General features: G+C 38.2%; 1 protein-coding gene across 1 annotated transcript in view; it reads right to left on the bottom strand.

Moving 5' to 3' along the window:
• The window catches only part of COPB2 (COPI coat complex subunit beta 2), a 31,093-nt gene that overhangs the window by 10,281 nt on the left and 5,813 nt on the right, over positions 1–14,999 (bottom strand). The window contains exons 3-14 of the mRNA XM_060149737.1: positions 12,663–12,749; positions 12,212–12,338; positions 11,218–11,366; positions 9,209–9,355; positions 8,177–8,276; positions 7,386–7,528; positions 6,937–7,136; positions 5,510–5,620; positions 2,379–2,467; positions 2,182–2,288; positions 969–1,112; positions 193–323 (exon numbers count right to left, since the gene is read on the bottom strand). Coding sequence (XP_060005720.1) covers positions 193–323; positions 969–1,112; positions 2,182–2,288; positions 2,379–2,467; positions 5,510–5,620; positions 6,937–7,136; positions 7,386–7,528; positions 8,177–8,276; positions 9,209–9,355; positions 11,218–11,366; positions 12,212–12,338; positions 12,663–12,749 — 1,535 coding nt within the window. The remainder of the gene's footprint in view (positions 1–192; positions 324–968; positions 1,113–2,181; positions 2,289–2,378; positions 2,468–5,509; positions 5,621–6,936; positions 7,137–7,385; positions 7,529–8,176; positions 8,277–9,208; positions 9,356–11,217; positions 11,367–12,211; positions 12,339–12,662; positions 12,750–14,999) is intronic.

The raw sequence follows: 14,999 nt of genomic DNA, 5'->3' as shown, positions 1-14,999 counted from the left end.
CTCACTCTGCCTCTTGCTCAAAATCTTTCCATTTGATTGATGCAATTTTGGTTAGCAATTGCCATCTATTAAAAGGATAACACTGAAAAATCAGGCCTATCATTGTTAAAAGCCAGCAACTGGTTTTATGTTTAAAAAGTATGCTTTTAAATTTAGGATGCTAAAGACAAAAGCAAAACGATACTCAGCTACCTGTCCAAGTGGGCAATGGTGACTATTTCTCCTCCGACATAATAATTTAATCTGTTCACAGAACTTGTGTAAATGAAGCAGTCGCCTACCCACAGCCCGGTTTTCACGATTTCCTGAATCTCACCAAGAACCTGCAGGAAAAGAATAAAGTCTATTATTATCTTATTCAGCAACAGGAATCCTGTCAATGACAAAAAACTGAATATAATTAGGGGTGATACATAAAATAAGAAATGCAAAGAAAGAATCCTATTTCAAGAAAGAAAATCTTTCCTTGGAATTTCTACTTTCTTCATTTAAGAACAGATTCCTGATGAGTATCTGTACTGTAAAATCTCATTGTTGCGTCAAAGCTGTAATCTAAGAATGTGTTGATCTAAACTCCTAACATACGTGAGACTGGCATAATAAGTATTTCAAAATGTCTTCCAAGACACCTCCACAATGGACGATTTATCTTTACATTTGAGAGCTCATTTCAAATAACTCTGGCTAAACTATCTTAAGACCAAAACAGCTTCTAATTTCCTTACTGAGAGATAATCAAAGTTAGTCTAAAGGTTTCCTAAAATCAAAGCACAAATTTCTTTTGAAAAAATACTTTCAGACCCTGATCTCTGAGCCAAGATTTTAATTTTCACATTTTACCGTAACTCCTTAAATGCTTATTAGTTTCCCCAAACCTATTTTATAGTAAAATGTTACAATGAGTGAAGTTCTGCTATAAGAATATAAATCATTTAAAAACAAAGCTAAAGTTGTGCTGATGCAATTACTTCAAAGCCATCTTCAATGCCATCTTCAGTAACTCCCTCATGTGTTTCCTGTGCAGCCAAAACTTTTTCCGACAGATATTTAAGGATAAAAAATGACTCTTCAGTGGCAATACAGACTAGCTCTCCAGAGTCAGACCAGAAAATCTGCAACATGACAAACAAAAACACAGATAAATGATTTCGGATTTCTAAGTGGGTATGACAAACTGCATACACTTTGTTTCCTACAAGATTTATCTTCCTACATTAAGATACTAAGTATACACTTAACAATTTTGTCATGTACATACACACATATTTGGGAGGGTGGACAGGGCAGTACTGTTCCATTCATAGAAATGGAAAGACCTAAGGGAGGCAGCAAGGAGCGCGGGCAGTAAGTGCCAGGTGTGCTGAGATTCAGAGGAGCACTAGCCTGTTCCCTATTGCTCTAGAATAGTGTTTCTCACTCTTTTTTTTCTTTCCCATTATGACCCCCACCCCAAACAGTTTTTAGGCATTTTTTTCCCAATCATCTTCCCCTGAAGTTTTAGTATCACAGATACTATATGTCGGTACATATATTAATACATAAACATATACATAAGGTACACAAACACATAATGTGTATAAACATATGAGCATCTATGCTTTATAGATAAAGAGAGTACTTTTTTTCATCAATTGGTTTCAGGAACCAATTTCTTCCCCCTAGGGGACGACATCCCCCTACTGAAAATGTATGCTCTAGAAGACAGAACCAGGACCCTGGGGAGGTGGATTTGCCTCCACAGATAATTTCCTGACAGTTAAAGCTGTCAAAGAAGCAGGCAGATGTAAAGGTTGAAAACTTTGTCACTGGAGAATGGCTACCTAAATTTTAAACAGCCATTATCAGGTAAAGTATGAAAAGGCTTTCTGAACTGAGTGGGAGACTTGTAGGCCCTTCCAGGTCAAGAACTCCCTGGCTACTTATCTTCAAAGCATTAAAGCCATTTAAAATATGAACAGCACTTCGCATTTGTATAACTTTTTATACTTTTCAAAAAGCCCAACATCTACTGCCTCACTCAAATACCACGACTCTCCTTTTCTAAGCAATCCTGAGGTACATGGCACTGTGTCCAGCACAATGGAACAGGGACAGCAGGGTACAAGGATGTTTTTTGGCCTCAGGGACTCAGAGCTTGTCACAAAGATGTACACTCCAAAAACAGCAATAGAGGGAGCTCACGTGTTTGGGCTGAATTTCAATTCTGCGTATGAGTTCTGTATTGTCCCAGTCATAGAAAGCTAAGCCATTTACAGATCTGACTCCCAGTAAGAAGCCTCCATAGATACCTAAAAAGAACAAAAAAAATTTTAGATCTTTAGATGTTTCTGAGCCATTACAAAGCTTCTAAAATTGTATCATATATAAACAGCACTCACTTTCAGCTCCAAAATCTGGTTTAAATGATTTTTTTTCCTTAAAGTTCTTAAATATCTTTACAACACTGTTGCTCTCTCTTATTGCATACCTGGGGGGTGGGAAAAAAAAGGAAAGCAAACATAGCATATTATGTATATACTAAACTGCAATTCCACCAAATGTTACAAATATCTTCAAATATATGTGAGTAGTGAATTATGCAAAAATATAAAATTAATAGTTGAAAATTCAATATTATATTTTTTCCTGAGAGATCAGTGACCTGCTTACAGTTGGACAAATAATGAATGGGTTTCACAAGGTCTATTACACAAATTACTAGGGCTTACAAACTATTTTAGAAGCTGAAAAGATCCAAATGTTCCTCAACAGGTGAATAACTAAACCAACTGTGGTCTGTTCATACAATGGAACACTACTCTGCAAAAAAGGGAACCAATTACCCATCCATGCAACAACATGGATGAATCTCAAAAACATTACTGCTGAGCAAAACAAGCCAGACTAAGAGTGCATACCACACAACTCCACTGACATGAAACCCTAAAGAAGACAAAGCTAATCTACTGGGGAGTAGGGGCTGGGGTGCTGACTGTTAAGGGACACAAGGGGATTGTTTTTGAGATGACAGAAATGTTCTATATATCTTGATTGTGCTGGTGGTTACGGATTATATCCATTTGTCCAAATTCACTGAAATATACATTTAAAACAGTGCATTTTATTTGGTATAAATGATACCTCAATAAAAGTAACTTAAAAAATAAAACTTTTATTATAAAGGGCTCATTAGTCAGCCATGTTTGGCAACAACTTAATAAATCATATATACTCGGGCCTCTGCCTTGAAAAGGGGCTGTGGTTGGATACTTGGGAGTATATGAGGAAGTGATCTGACAAGTGCTTTGCTCAAGACGGGAAAGATGCTGAACAGGGTCTGGGCTGGATAAAGCTGAAAAGAGGAAACTATCAAAACAGAGAGAGAGGTATGTTGAGAGAGGTAAGGCGACCATGCTTAAGATGGTAACTAAGTACCTACAAAGTACCTTTTAGTATATGGAACTGTGCATGAATGAGTTTATTTAGGAAATTTATGAAAAGATCTTACCTTTTCAGTGACCTTTTTGTTAAAAAATAAAAAGCATGCATCTTACTATGCAACACCGAGGCTTACGTTACCCACTGCTGGCAGAAGAGGCAACACAAAATATGGGGAAAACAAAACTAAGAAAACTGTAAAGATGTAATTCAGTGTCTGAAAAAAACGTGTAAGCCCCGAAGTTTATTACATGCACCAAACAGGAATCAAAATGGAACCGATCAGTGACTATAATAATTGAGACGTAAATTTTTCCTGTTTTTAATGAGACTATTTTATGAACATTTTGAATTCTGACAGAATTTGTTAAGAATGGGACGTGAGTAAAGAAATACTTTTATTTGAATTACGCAGCTAAATGTGGTTTTTCCCCTTTTCTCCACTTTATTTAGAGATGTATAAAATTTGAGGATGCTTAAAGTTTATGCAAGGAATGAACAGACTTAATTAGGTATAAGTTCCTAGAAGGCATTCTGTAAGCCCATTACTGTTTTGAGGAAACAGGTTCCTCTGTGTTGTTCTGTTTCATTTTCAAATTAGGATCCCAAGTCCTTGATTTAGAGTCTCAAGGAGGGTGATGATATATTTAAATAAAATTAAATGGATCCTAAGATTATAAAAAAAAAAAAAAGAATGGGAGATAACATTACAGAAAATGAGGTTTTTTTTTAACATCTTTATTGGAATATAATTGCTTTACAATGTTGTGTTAGTTTCTGCTGTATAACAAAGTGAATCAGCTATATGCATACGTATATCCCCCTATCCCCTCCCTCTTGCATCTCCCTCCCACCCTCCCTATCCCACCCCTCTAGGTGGTCACAAAGCACGGAGCTGATCTCCCTGTGCTATGCAGCTGCTTCCCACTAGCTAGCTATTTTACATTTGGTAGTGTATATATGTCCATGCCACTGTCTCACTTCGTCCCAGCTTACCCTTCCCCCTCCCCGTGTCAAGTCCACTCTCTACATCTATGTCTTTATTCCTGTCCTGCCCCTAGGTTCATCAGAATCTTTTTTTTTCCCAAAGATTCCATATATATGTGTTAGCATACAGTATTTGTTTTTCTCTTTCTGACTTACTTCACTCTGTATGACAGACTCTAGGTCCATCCACTACAAATAACTCGATTTCGTTTCTTTTTATGGCTGAGTAATATTCCATTGTATATATGTGCCACATCCTCTTTATCCATTCATCTGTTGATGGACACTCAGGTTGCTTCCATGTCCTGGCTATTGTAAACAGACTTGCAATGGCAGGGCAGGAATAAAGACGCAGACGTAGAGAACTGACTTGAGGACATGGCGGGGAGGGGAAGCTGGGATGAAGTGAGCGAGTAGCACTGACATATATACACTACCAAATGTAAAATGGATGGCCAGTGGGAAGCTGCTGCATAACACAGGGATTCAGTTTGATGCTTTGTGACCACCTAGAGGGGTGTGACAGGGAGGGTGGGAGGGAGGCTTAAGAGGGAGGGGATATGGAGATATATGTATACATATAGCTGATTCACTTTGTCGTACAGTAGAAACCAACACAACATTGTAAATCAGTTATACTCCAATAAAGATATTAAAAAAAAAAAGATTCATTGAGGTTTTCATCAAGATTACATCAGAATTTAGCATCTCTCCCCAGTAGCTCAGAAAACGGCAGCTGCAGCTCAGGATGCCAGGTCCTGGGGAGGGCCTGCCATGGTCTTGATTTGAGGGCCTACTTTGCCTTCAGCCCATAAGTACCAGGCCCTGCCATGGGCTCCACCAAGGAAATAGGTGCTGGGTCCCCGGTTTAATGTGATTATTATATCAGATTGAGTGCCCGCTCAATACTGAACACAGAAAAGGCAGAGGCAGCTCAGGCTGCATAGCTGCCCCTGACCAATCTTCCAACACAGCTCTGGTGAGAACTGTTCTTTAACATGGTGAAGAACAGCCTACACTGAGCCTTGCAAACCTTTAATACAGCTGCACAGAGAACACACATTGGCAATCAGGGCAAGCTGGATATGACACAGCCAAAACTTACTCTGAAGAATCGTGGGCCCACGCAAACTCCTGGGCAGACCCAAAGCTCTTGTTTCTCAGTGCCATTGCTGTGTAGATGATATATTCGCCATCACCACACACCACAACAAACCTAGAAATTATAGAACCCAGGGAGGGAAGTACAGAGGACCAATGACATGTAAAATTTAAGTAACAATGATTCATCTTTATGGTGAAATATTTCTAATAACAAACGTTATTTCAGTTGACTGTTACAAATTAACCTATTACCTTTTAAAGTTATATATTTCTCTGAATATGGAGCTAGACATAAATATTCCACCCAACAAATCAAAAGCAGATTATGAAGAGGGGGTTACTACTGAAAATGTTACTGCAGTGGCCTCTCTTATAAACAAAGGGTCAGGAAGATGAGAAAGGATGGAGGCACCAGGGGAAGATTCCCCTAATTCAACGAGCACCTGTTGAGCACCAAGATGCTTGGCAGTTTGCTCATTACATTTACACCATAGGGAGGCACTACCTTGTTGCAAGGCTATCTTCATTTTAAAGCTGATCATTCAAATGAATAAAGATATCTTACCCCAGTTTTTAATGACTGTTAAATTTATCAAAATAAACAGGATATTTTAACATTTAAATATAAGAAAAAAAGAATGTTGCATAGTCAAAATTTTCTCAGTAGACATATTGGCTGTTATTAGATTGCCAAAGGTGAAATGTAAAACTTCAGCAAGAAACATTTTATGATATTAAGGGGAAAAAATGCAATGCGTTCTTAATCTTCATAAGAAAATTTTATTACAAGTAATTATGGATACCATTTACTGAACTAGGCAGCATACTTGGTTTATATACGCTGTCTTTTTTAATACTCAGGACAGCATTATAAAATGCCAAGATCTATTGTAAAATAATTTTTAAAACTCACAGGTTTAAACTAATTGTACTAGAAACTCTCCTCTCACAAGATGTTCAGTGCTTTACAAATCTTAAGGGAGAAACAGACCTGATGATTCAAATTACAAAGAAGCAGAATTATTAGCAGTCCCCAAATGTTTTCAAAAGACAAAGACCTCACAACTCTTCTTCTTAAGAGCACTGAGTCAGCAAGTATTTAGAGAGCACCTACTAAGTCTCAGGATAAGACATGATTCTATGCCTTGAAGGAGCGGAAGGACACATACCAACACATCTGAAATAAAGAGTCAACACAAAACTATTCAACTGTTCAAAACTGCGTGGTGGGATAAGGCCAGGAAGGCAACTATACTTCACCTTGCATGCCAACCCGATCAGAAGCATGGCTGCCTGCTGCTGTGTTGAGGACTGTGAGGCCACGGCAAAAGCTCAATGAGGAATGCCCACCAAAGGGCAGGGGTGGGATGTGCTGTGGATATGCAAACATACACAGAAGCCCAGAGAGAGATTTTGGTGGTGGCTTACCGCCCATTAGGATTGTGCTGGATAGTCTGAGGGTATATTTCACAACTGCCCATATCCTTTACTGCCAGTGGCAATCTTTCTCCATCTTTAATTTCAGCATCTCCCATTGCTTTTAGGTTGGCCTGCTGGACTTCCGAATGTTTGGCCCAAATTATCTTTCCATTGGCATCCATGGACATGGCAGGTTCCTCCCGACCAAGCTGGAGGAATGACAAATGACTCTTAGCAATGAAAAGGAAAACAAAATAGAACCACAACAAAATAAAACCACGACAAAATAAACATTTTCTGTTTTCATTTACTGGAGGGCTCCTTTCTTCCACTTTAAATCTCCAGTGCTCATCTCTTGAGCTTAATGACAGAAATGCCAGTTTAACAAAACTGGTGACTTGGAAGATAACTGCTTCCCCTATGTCCATCTATTCAGAGACAGTGTAATGAGAGATTACCTTCACAATGATGCTCCCTTCATCATAGCCCAAAGCAACGTTGTTGGACCCTCGCAGGCTGGCCACACACCATACCCTCTCCATGCCATAATTCAACGTGCTCTCAAGGCGATAGGTGCTTGAATGCCAAATACGCACGGTTCCTGAAAAGAACCATGTGAATATGCCCTTTTGATATGAACATCCAAGAATGAACTGTCAGGTGAACCAGCCACATGGAAGTCTTTATATTTAAACAGAACACACTTCCTGACAGCTTAATTTCTTGATCTATAGTCTGTGATTTTATAAAGCAACATAAATAAATAATAGAAAATTTATAAGAAACCAGAACTAAGAAATGTGATCTTAAGTGTGAAATGACGACAGGATTCCTGGGTACAGTGCCCACTGTGTGCCAGATGCTTTCTATACATGACTTCTTCACATCCTTTCACTGCAATCCTATGAGGCAGATGTATCTATGCCCCTTTCATAATGTACCCAAACCACACATCTATGAAGTGGCAGAGGCTGAATTTGACCCCGGGCTTTTAGACTCCAAAGCACAGGCTTTTTCAGCTTTTCTCTAGCACTTCTGGGTGTCCTCTTATTTAAGTAACAGAGTCAAAACACATTAGAATGATGCTGATAACAACGCCCCTTTACTCTTTTACAGCTTAAGTAGTCTACTCTAATAAAAATATCAAAATCCTTTAAAACTTCCAATGAAAATGCAGGGCACTAGCCAGCTTAAATATCCACTTAGTAACGACATTAAACACAGGAATAAATATTCATTTCTAACTTACCATCTTCTGAACCTGTGATGATAATCGGCAGCTCAGGATGAAAACTGGCACAAGACACATTTTGGGCGTGTCCCTCCAGTGTCTGTACACATGTTTTATTCTGTAATCAGTACACAGAAAACACTTTTATTAGTGGCAAACAATAACTCATCCTTCATTCTCCCAGTGCACAGATACATAATAAATAAGAGTGGTTATGACATCTTAACAGTATTCAATACAGAGGTTTTTGGAACAGAACCATCTTACCGTGTACACATTTTCTCTAATTATTTGATAGTACAGGCAAATGTAAATGTAACTATCACATTTAAAGAAGAAAACACAACACACCCCTGAAAGATGTGGTCTTCATCTAAGTATCATTCCCTCAAATTCCTAAGATAATGTCTTTAATATTTTTATCCTGTATTTAAACACAAATTTGAGTATCTCAGTACAACTGGTTTCTAGGCCTCATTTTATTAACTGTTTATTGAAATTTTGATGTGAGAAACAAAAAAATTAAAATTTAACATACTCTTGGAGATAAAAAGTGTAGTAACAGGGCTTCCCTCGTGGTGCAGTGGTTGAGAGTCCGCCTGCCGATGCAGGGGACACGGGTTCGTGCCCCGGTCCAGGAGGATCCCACATGCCGTGGAGCGGCTGGGCCCGTGAGCCATGGCCGCTAAGCCTGCGCGTCCGGAGCCTGTGCTCCGCAACGGGAGAGGCCACAACAGTGAGAGGCCCGCGTACCGCAAAAAAAAAAAAGGCCCGCGTACCGCAAAAAAAAAAAAAGTATAGTAACATACCTAGGTTTACAAGAGTCTTTGTGGCAAAATGATTGTACCATGGTGATGTCATGACATTATTCATTTGTCTGCTAGTTTTCAAATATAAATGAAAGTCTGAGACCACATTTTAGGTGCAAATTCTGATGCCTTAAGTTATTATGCTATAAACAGAGTTCAACAACCCAAGTTTTAACTGTCCTGTAAGAAACAGTAAGAAGCATATCTAATATATGGCAAGTAAGTTATGAAAAAACTGTACCTGATAGTCCCATATTTTCACAAGACGGTCATCTGCACCTGAAATGAGGTATGGTTTGTCGCCCCCACTGTAGTAATCAATGCAGTTCACACCTTTTTCATGTCCTTCCAGAGTGAAGTTTGGTGACGAGGAGCCCAGCTGCCACACCTTCAGAGAGCAACAGCATCTGCCAGTCAATATGGGGCCTTGCTTTTCAGAAGGCAGCTCCACCACACCCCCGACAGGTCATGTAAATGCCAAAGCTGGGGGGGGGGGCTGAAGAAAGCTCATTTTTTCACCCACTTGTTTTTGTTTTTTCTCACTTTCCTTGAATTTCCAGGGGGCAGAATCACTATAGCATTCTCTGAAAAATGCCAATTTCCAGGCTTTATCCCCAGAGATTATGACTCAATGGATCTACAATGAAGCCCAGGAATCCAGATTTTTTTAACAGACACCCCAGGTGTCCTGACTTTGAGAAACACTACTTTAAGGGCAGGAAATGACTTCATGAGAGATTTAATATAAAGCTAATGAAAGTGGACTTAGTAGGACGTATTAAAAGGAGAAAACTACTGCTTAGTCAAAAAATTAAAAGTATGGAAAAGTAGTCAAATATTACTACAGCACTGGTATTGAGCTTTACCTTTACAAATGTTTATTTTGTATGCCTACTACATGGGAGGCCCTGTGGGGAGTATAAAGATGTGTAAACAAACTTTACTAGAGCCAAAGATAAGATAATTTTTGTCTTCAAGATATACCTAATTTAGTGAAGACAGTTTAAAACTAATTTCAAAGTTTCAACCTATGTCAAAAGCAAGGACAATCCAGTGAAAGGAAAAAAAAGAAAGTAGGCCGAAGTCCTAAGATATTCAACATATAACATTTAATAATAAATTGTCAGACAAACAGCATATAACATTTTATAAAAGTTAAAGGAAAACTAATAAAAATGTTATATAGATGTAAGCCTATACATGCAAACAAAAGTTTATGTAATGTATATTTTAAATCTATGCATACAGAAATAATTTAAATACTACAGTGGGAAAAGAAATGTATTTACACTCACTGCAACATGTATTAAGCATCTAGTATAGGCAAGGCACTGTGCTGCTTGCTAACGTGTGTCTGGGGGAGGGGGTAACACACAGTTCCTGCCCCAAACATCAACATTTCAGGGATAAAAATTTCCGGAGACACATTCATTATTATTCAACATGAAGGTTATAATAGGGTCAAAAAGCGATGGAAGGAACGGGATGAAAATGACTAGCTCTGTCTAGAGGTGAAATGTATGTCTGAAGAGAGCTTCTCAGAGTAAATAACTGTGCTAATAAGCCTTGAAAGATGAGTAATTAATTATCCAGAGGAAAAGAAATCAAAATGGCAGAATAAAGAATACTGCAGGCAGAAGGACCAGCTGAATTAGGTAAGGTTCTGTGAACATTCAGGGCTTCTCTAGAAAATGGTGAGTAGACCAGGGTTACTGGAGATATCTCATAACATTAGCTAAGGCTAGTCTTGGAAACGCTTGTATTCCACACCAAGGCATTTGGACTTTACCCTTAGACTGGGAACTGACAAGATGGAATCCATGTTTTAGAAAGATAACTGGAAGCAGTATGGAGAAATGAAGTAAGAAAAAGAATGGAGGCAGATGACAGTTAAATATAAAACAGATTAATAATCAGAAGTCAACAACAAATATACTAAAGGAGAGGAAACAGTGACCTAGAGAAGATACAGGCATTTTCTTATCCTGGGTGTGCAGAGGTTTAAGAAGTCTTACACCATATTGCTTCCACGTGGAAAAACACTCCTTCATTAAGAACACTGAGCTGCCACACTGTTCTTCTCAACAGAATATGCCCTTCTGGTTCAAAATGAGAAGTCCTGTTTTGCTTCAAAATGAGCTTTTGAGAGAAACTTCTCAGGAATAACTTTCTGGGCAGCCAGTAGTAAAATACCTGACACAACTATATGTCACCAACAATCATAACTGACACCAACAGTAGACATCCTACCTTGATAGTCCTGTCCAAAGAAGCACTGGCAAACTGATTGTTATCTTTGGGGTTGATCACAATCTGCATAACATAATGGGTGTGTCCTTCAAACACTTGTGAGCAAGACCATTTTTTATCCCAGTCCCAGAGTTTAATAAGCATGTCATCTAGACCAAAAGAAAGTCTCCAGTTAGTTGCAATTTCTACTTCTTTCATTCAGAACTAAGGTGCAGAGTCTCTGTGCCTTTTAAGGCAGCAAATCTAACACAAAGCATATATTCCATGTCTTAAAGAAACAGAATCGGAATTGAACAGATTTTTCAATATGCTTATTTATTCTAAGAGTAAATTTAACTCTCTAAAGAGTGGAGATAAAAGAGAGAGATTACTAATAGCAAATATACAAATTTCATGGAAAAAAATTTAAGACAGACTCAATGGGCTTTACAGAATGATGAAAGAGGAACAAGTTTGATTAGAGTCTAAGTATGAATGAATAATGATGGCAATGACTATTTCAGAAATAAACATTTCTCTTTTAATACAAGATTGGTTAAAAAAAAAAAGTTCTGAGTTACTTCTCAATCTCTAAATTAAAATGTTTCAAAGAGCTATTACCAGTTCAGTGCAACTGGTTTTAAATGCCTTCCAAAAGCACCACTGTTTTATACATAATACCAAGGAGCAAACTAATCTGAGTATAAAGATAAAATTGACTAGGGTATATGGCAATCTGCCAAAAACTCACTCAATCAGCATGTAAATTAGCTTTCTGTTCAGCAGACTTTTCAGCATCTAGACCTTCAGGTCTTCTACAAATCCTAAGTAGAACTGATATTCATTAAAATACAAAAGTAAGCAGCACTGATAGCACGTTAATGGATTTAAATAGTTTAAAGGCTGCTTGGAATTAGAACTCTGCTTGTAACAGCAGTAAAAGAATTGCATGTCTCACTGAATGAAAATGAATTACTCAAAGAGACGCACATGACCAAAAGGGGTCATCTCTTACCGCTGCTAGTTAGAATGAAAGGCTGGGTCGGATGAACAGCAATACAGCGAATGTAGTCTGAATGAGCTTCAAACATATGAACTCTCTCCAGAGTGTTGTAGTTGAACACTCTAATCTGCATGTCATCCTGGAAATGGGAAGTTTAACACCATCATTACTGTTATGAAGTAAACTGCACAAAAAAGTATATTATAGGCTCAGGGTTTTATAAAGCCCAGGTTCCAAAACAATGCACTAATTAACAAAACAAAGCAAGAGCCAAAGCTTTTTTTTTTTTTTTTAATAATTCTTTTTTTTTTTTTAACATCTTTATTGGGGTATAATTGCTTTACAATGGTGTGTTAGTTTCTGCCTTATAACAAAGTGAATCAGTCATACATAAGCTTTTTGACTCGCCAAAGCAGCCACTGACAGGTTCACGGATGGGTTAGAAGCGCAGGGAATTACTTACCGCCCCCGTCACAGCCCAATTCTTCCTCGCAACAAACTTGGCAGCTCGAACAGGAAGATCACATACTTCAAATGTTTTCACCAGTGTCTTAAAAATTTCACAAGAATACACTTTGAGTCATGAGAAAATAACTGAAAAATCTATCCTGTTATATTTAAAACATCCGATTTTTTATATCACTACTAATCATAAAATGTTCTCAGGCTAAAATATAAAAGTGCAACAGTCAAATGAAAACAATAGACCAAAGATCTTTTCTTTAACAGATTCAAAGTGCAAATACTTATAAATGACAAAAGAAAGCAAATGTCAACAAGATGAAGTTCCCCATCCTCTGTGCTCCAGCTTCATCCTTGGCTACTCCCAGTGCCTTCTTTGCTCATGTTCCCTCCGCCTGAACACCCACCCAGAGGACCTTATACTCCACTTTCACAACATAGCACCTTCATAATTACGTGTTTAACGTCAATCTTTCCTGCTAAGCCCCCTGAGGGCAGGAATCTTGTTCACCACTGTATACCTAGAGCCTAGAACAGCTGCTGAAAAACAATGAATGAGTAATAAGTATTTGTTGAATGAATTAGCCCCTAGTTTTCTCCTTTTAAAAATTAAACCCATAAACTCGTAAAATAAATTTATAAACAAGATACAACTCTTTTGTACACTTCAGCAATATGCTTCCATACAGATGCCATTTCCTTTTAGTGAAGTACGAGAACACAGTGATTCAGATGTCCCTTAAAGCTGCTCAGAATAGAATTATTTACACAGGATAAAGGTGGAAAACTAGACCCTGCTAGAAAGAGCAGGGATGAATGCATCTCTTTGTCCTCCCACTTTGATGCTTTGTTCTTTAAAATTCTGAAAATCAAACTATCACTTTTTAATCTCTCTTTCTGTACGAGAGAATAATGAAAATAGCATATTCTGATTGATTAACGATGTGCACCAAATTTAAAAATAGGGACTGGTTCACAAGAACTGTTGAGCCCACTCTGGCTTCCTGAACAAGACTTCAAAGATTCTTCAGTCAAAGGCTGAATGAGTGGGGACATAAGCTCCAACCTGCACAACCACTAGCAGCTGACTGTGATACAGACACTGCAAACAGGTAGAACATGCAACCTATAAGATGACAGACAAATCCACGAAAGCTCGTGAGGAGCCAACAAATTCAGGGATCTGCTGAGCAATAAAAAATAAAGCAGCTACAGAACTAACAGTCATGTTTCAGGTCCACGTTAAGTGCTGTGGCTGATACAAATGACCTAAGGGATGGTCTTCCCACTCCAGAAGCTAAACAAGCTAAACAGGAGGAAACGCTACACACTTAACATGTAAACCAGCAGCGAAATGTAAGAAAATAAAGAAACACTTGTATGGGGCCTTATAGGTCTCCTACACAATTTTATCAATTTGATTTAATCCTTCTGACAATCCTGCGAAGTAAAGAAGGCAACATATCATCTTCATTTAGGTAAGTAAACCGAGCCTCAATGTGGTTAAAAGGCTTTCCCACATCATTTAATTAGCAGGGAAACTATGTAGCAGTTTCCCACTAGCTGTCTATTTTACATTTGGTGGGGTATATATGTCAATGCTACTCCCTCACTTCGTCCCAGCTTCCCCTTCCCCAGTCCTCAAGTCCATTCTCCATATCTGTGTCTTTATTCCTGCCCTGCCACTTAAGTTCTTCAGTACCAATTTTTTAGCTTCCATATATATGTGTTAGTGTACAGTATTTGTCTTTCTCTTTCTGACTTACTTCACTCTATACGACAGACTCTAGGTCCATCCACCTCACTACAAATAGCTCAGTTTCGTTCCTTTTCATGACTGAGAAATATTCCATTGTATATATAACATACTGATTTTTTAACTGCTGCACCCATCACCTCAAAGAGTATAATATCTCCTTATCTGAAATTCAAGTACATTTGAATTTACTTCCAAAAACATTTTTTGGCTCTTTCAAGAATTTTGCTCTCAATACACGAGTGGCAAGTAACTTCTGTTGGTGATAAAAAGAGGAGGAAAAGCAGGTAGAACCAAAAATAGATCAACCATTCAACAAAAACTTACTGAGTACTATGAGCCTGTCTGCCAGGTACCCACTTGGAATAACAATGGGAATTAACACTAGGATAATCCCTGTCCTCATAAAACCTCCATTTTTGAAGGAAAGAAGGAAATTAAACAAAAACTTACCAATGAGATGAATTATGAAAGGGGAAGTAGGTGGCCCTGCAGGAGGGCACAGAAGGGTACAGAAAGAAAAACGAAGCAAAGTAGATGACCCAGATAAAGCAGTTATGTTACAGTAAAGCCTGGAGAAAG

This window comes from Lagenorhynchus albirostris, chromosome 5 (assembly GCF_949774975.1).
Source record: "Lagenorhynchus albirostris chromosome 5, mLagAlb1.1, whole genome shotgun sequence".
Classification (NCBI taxonomy): Eukaryota; Metazoa; Chordata; class Mammalia; order Artiodactyla; family Delphinidae; genus Lagenorhynchus; species Lagenorhynchus albirostris.
Note: the sequence above shows the minus strand (reverse complement) of the source record. Positions and strands in the feature narration are given on the sequence as shown.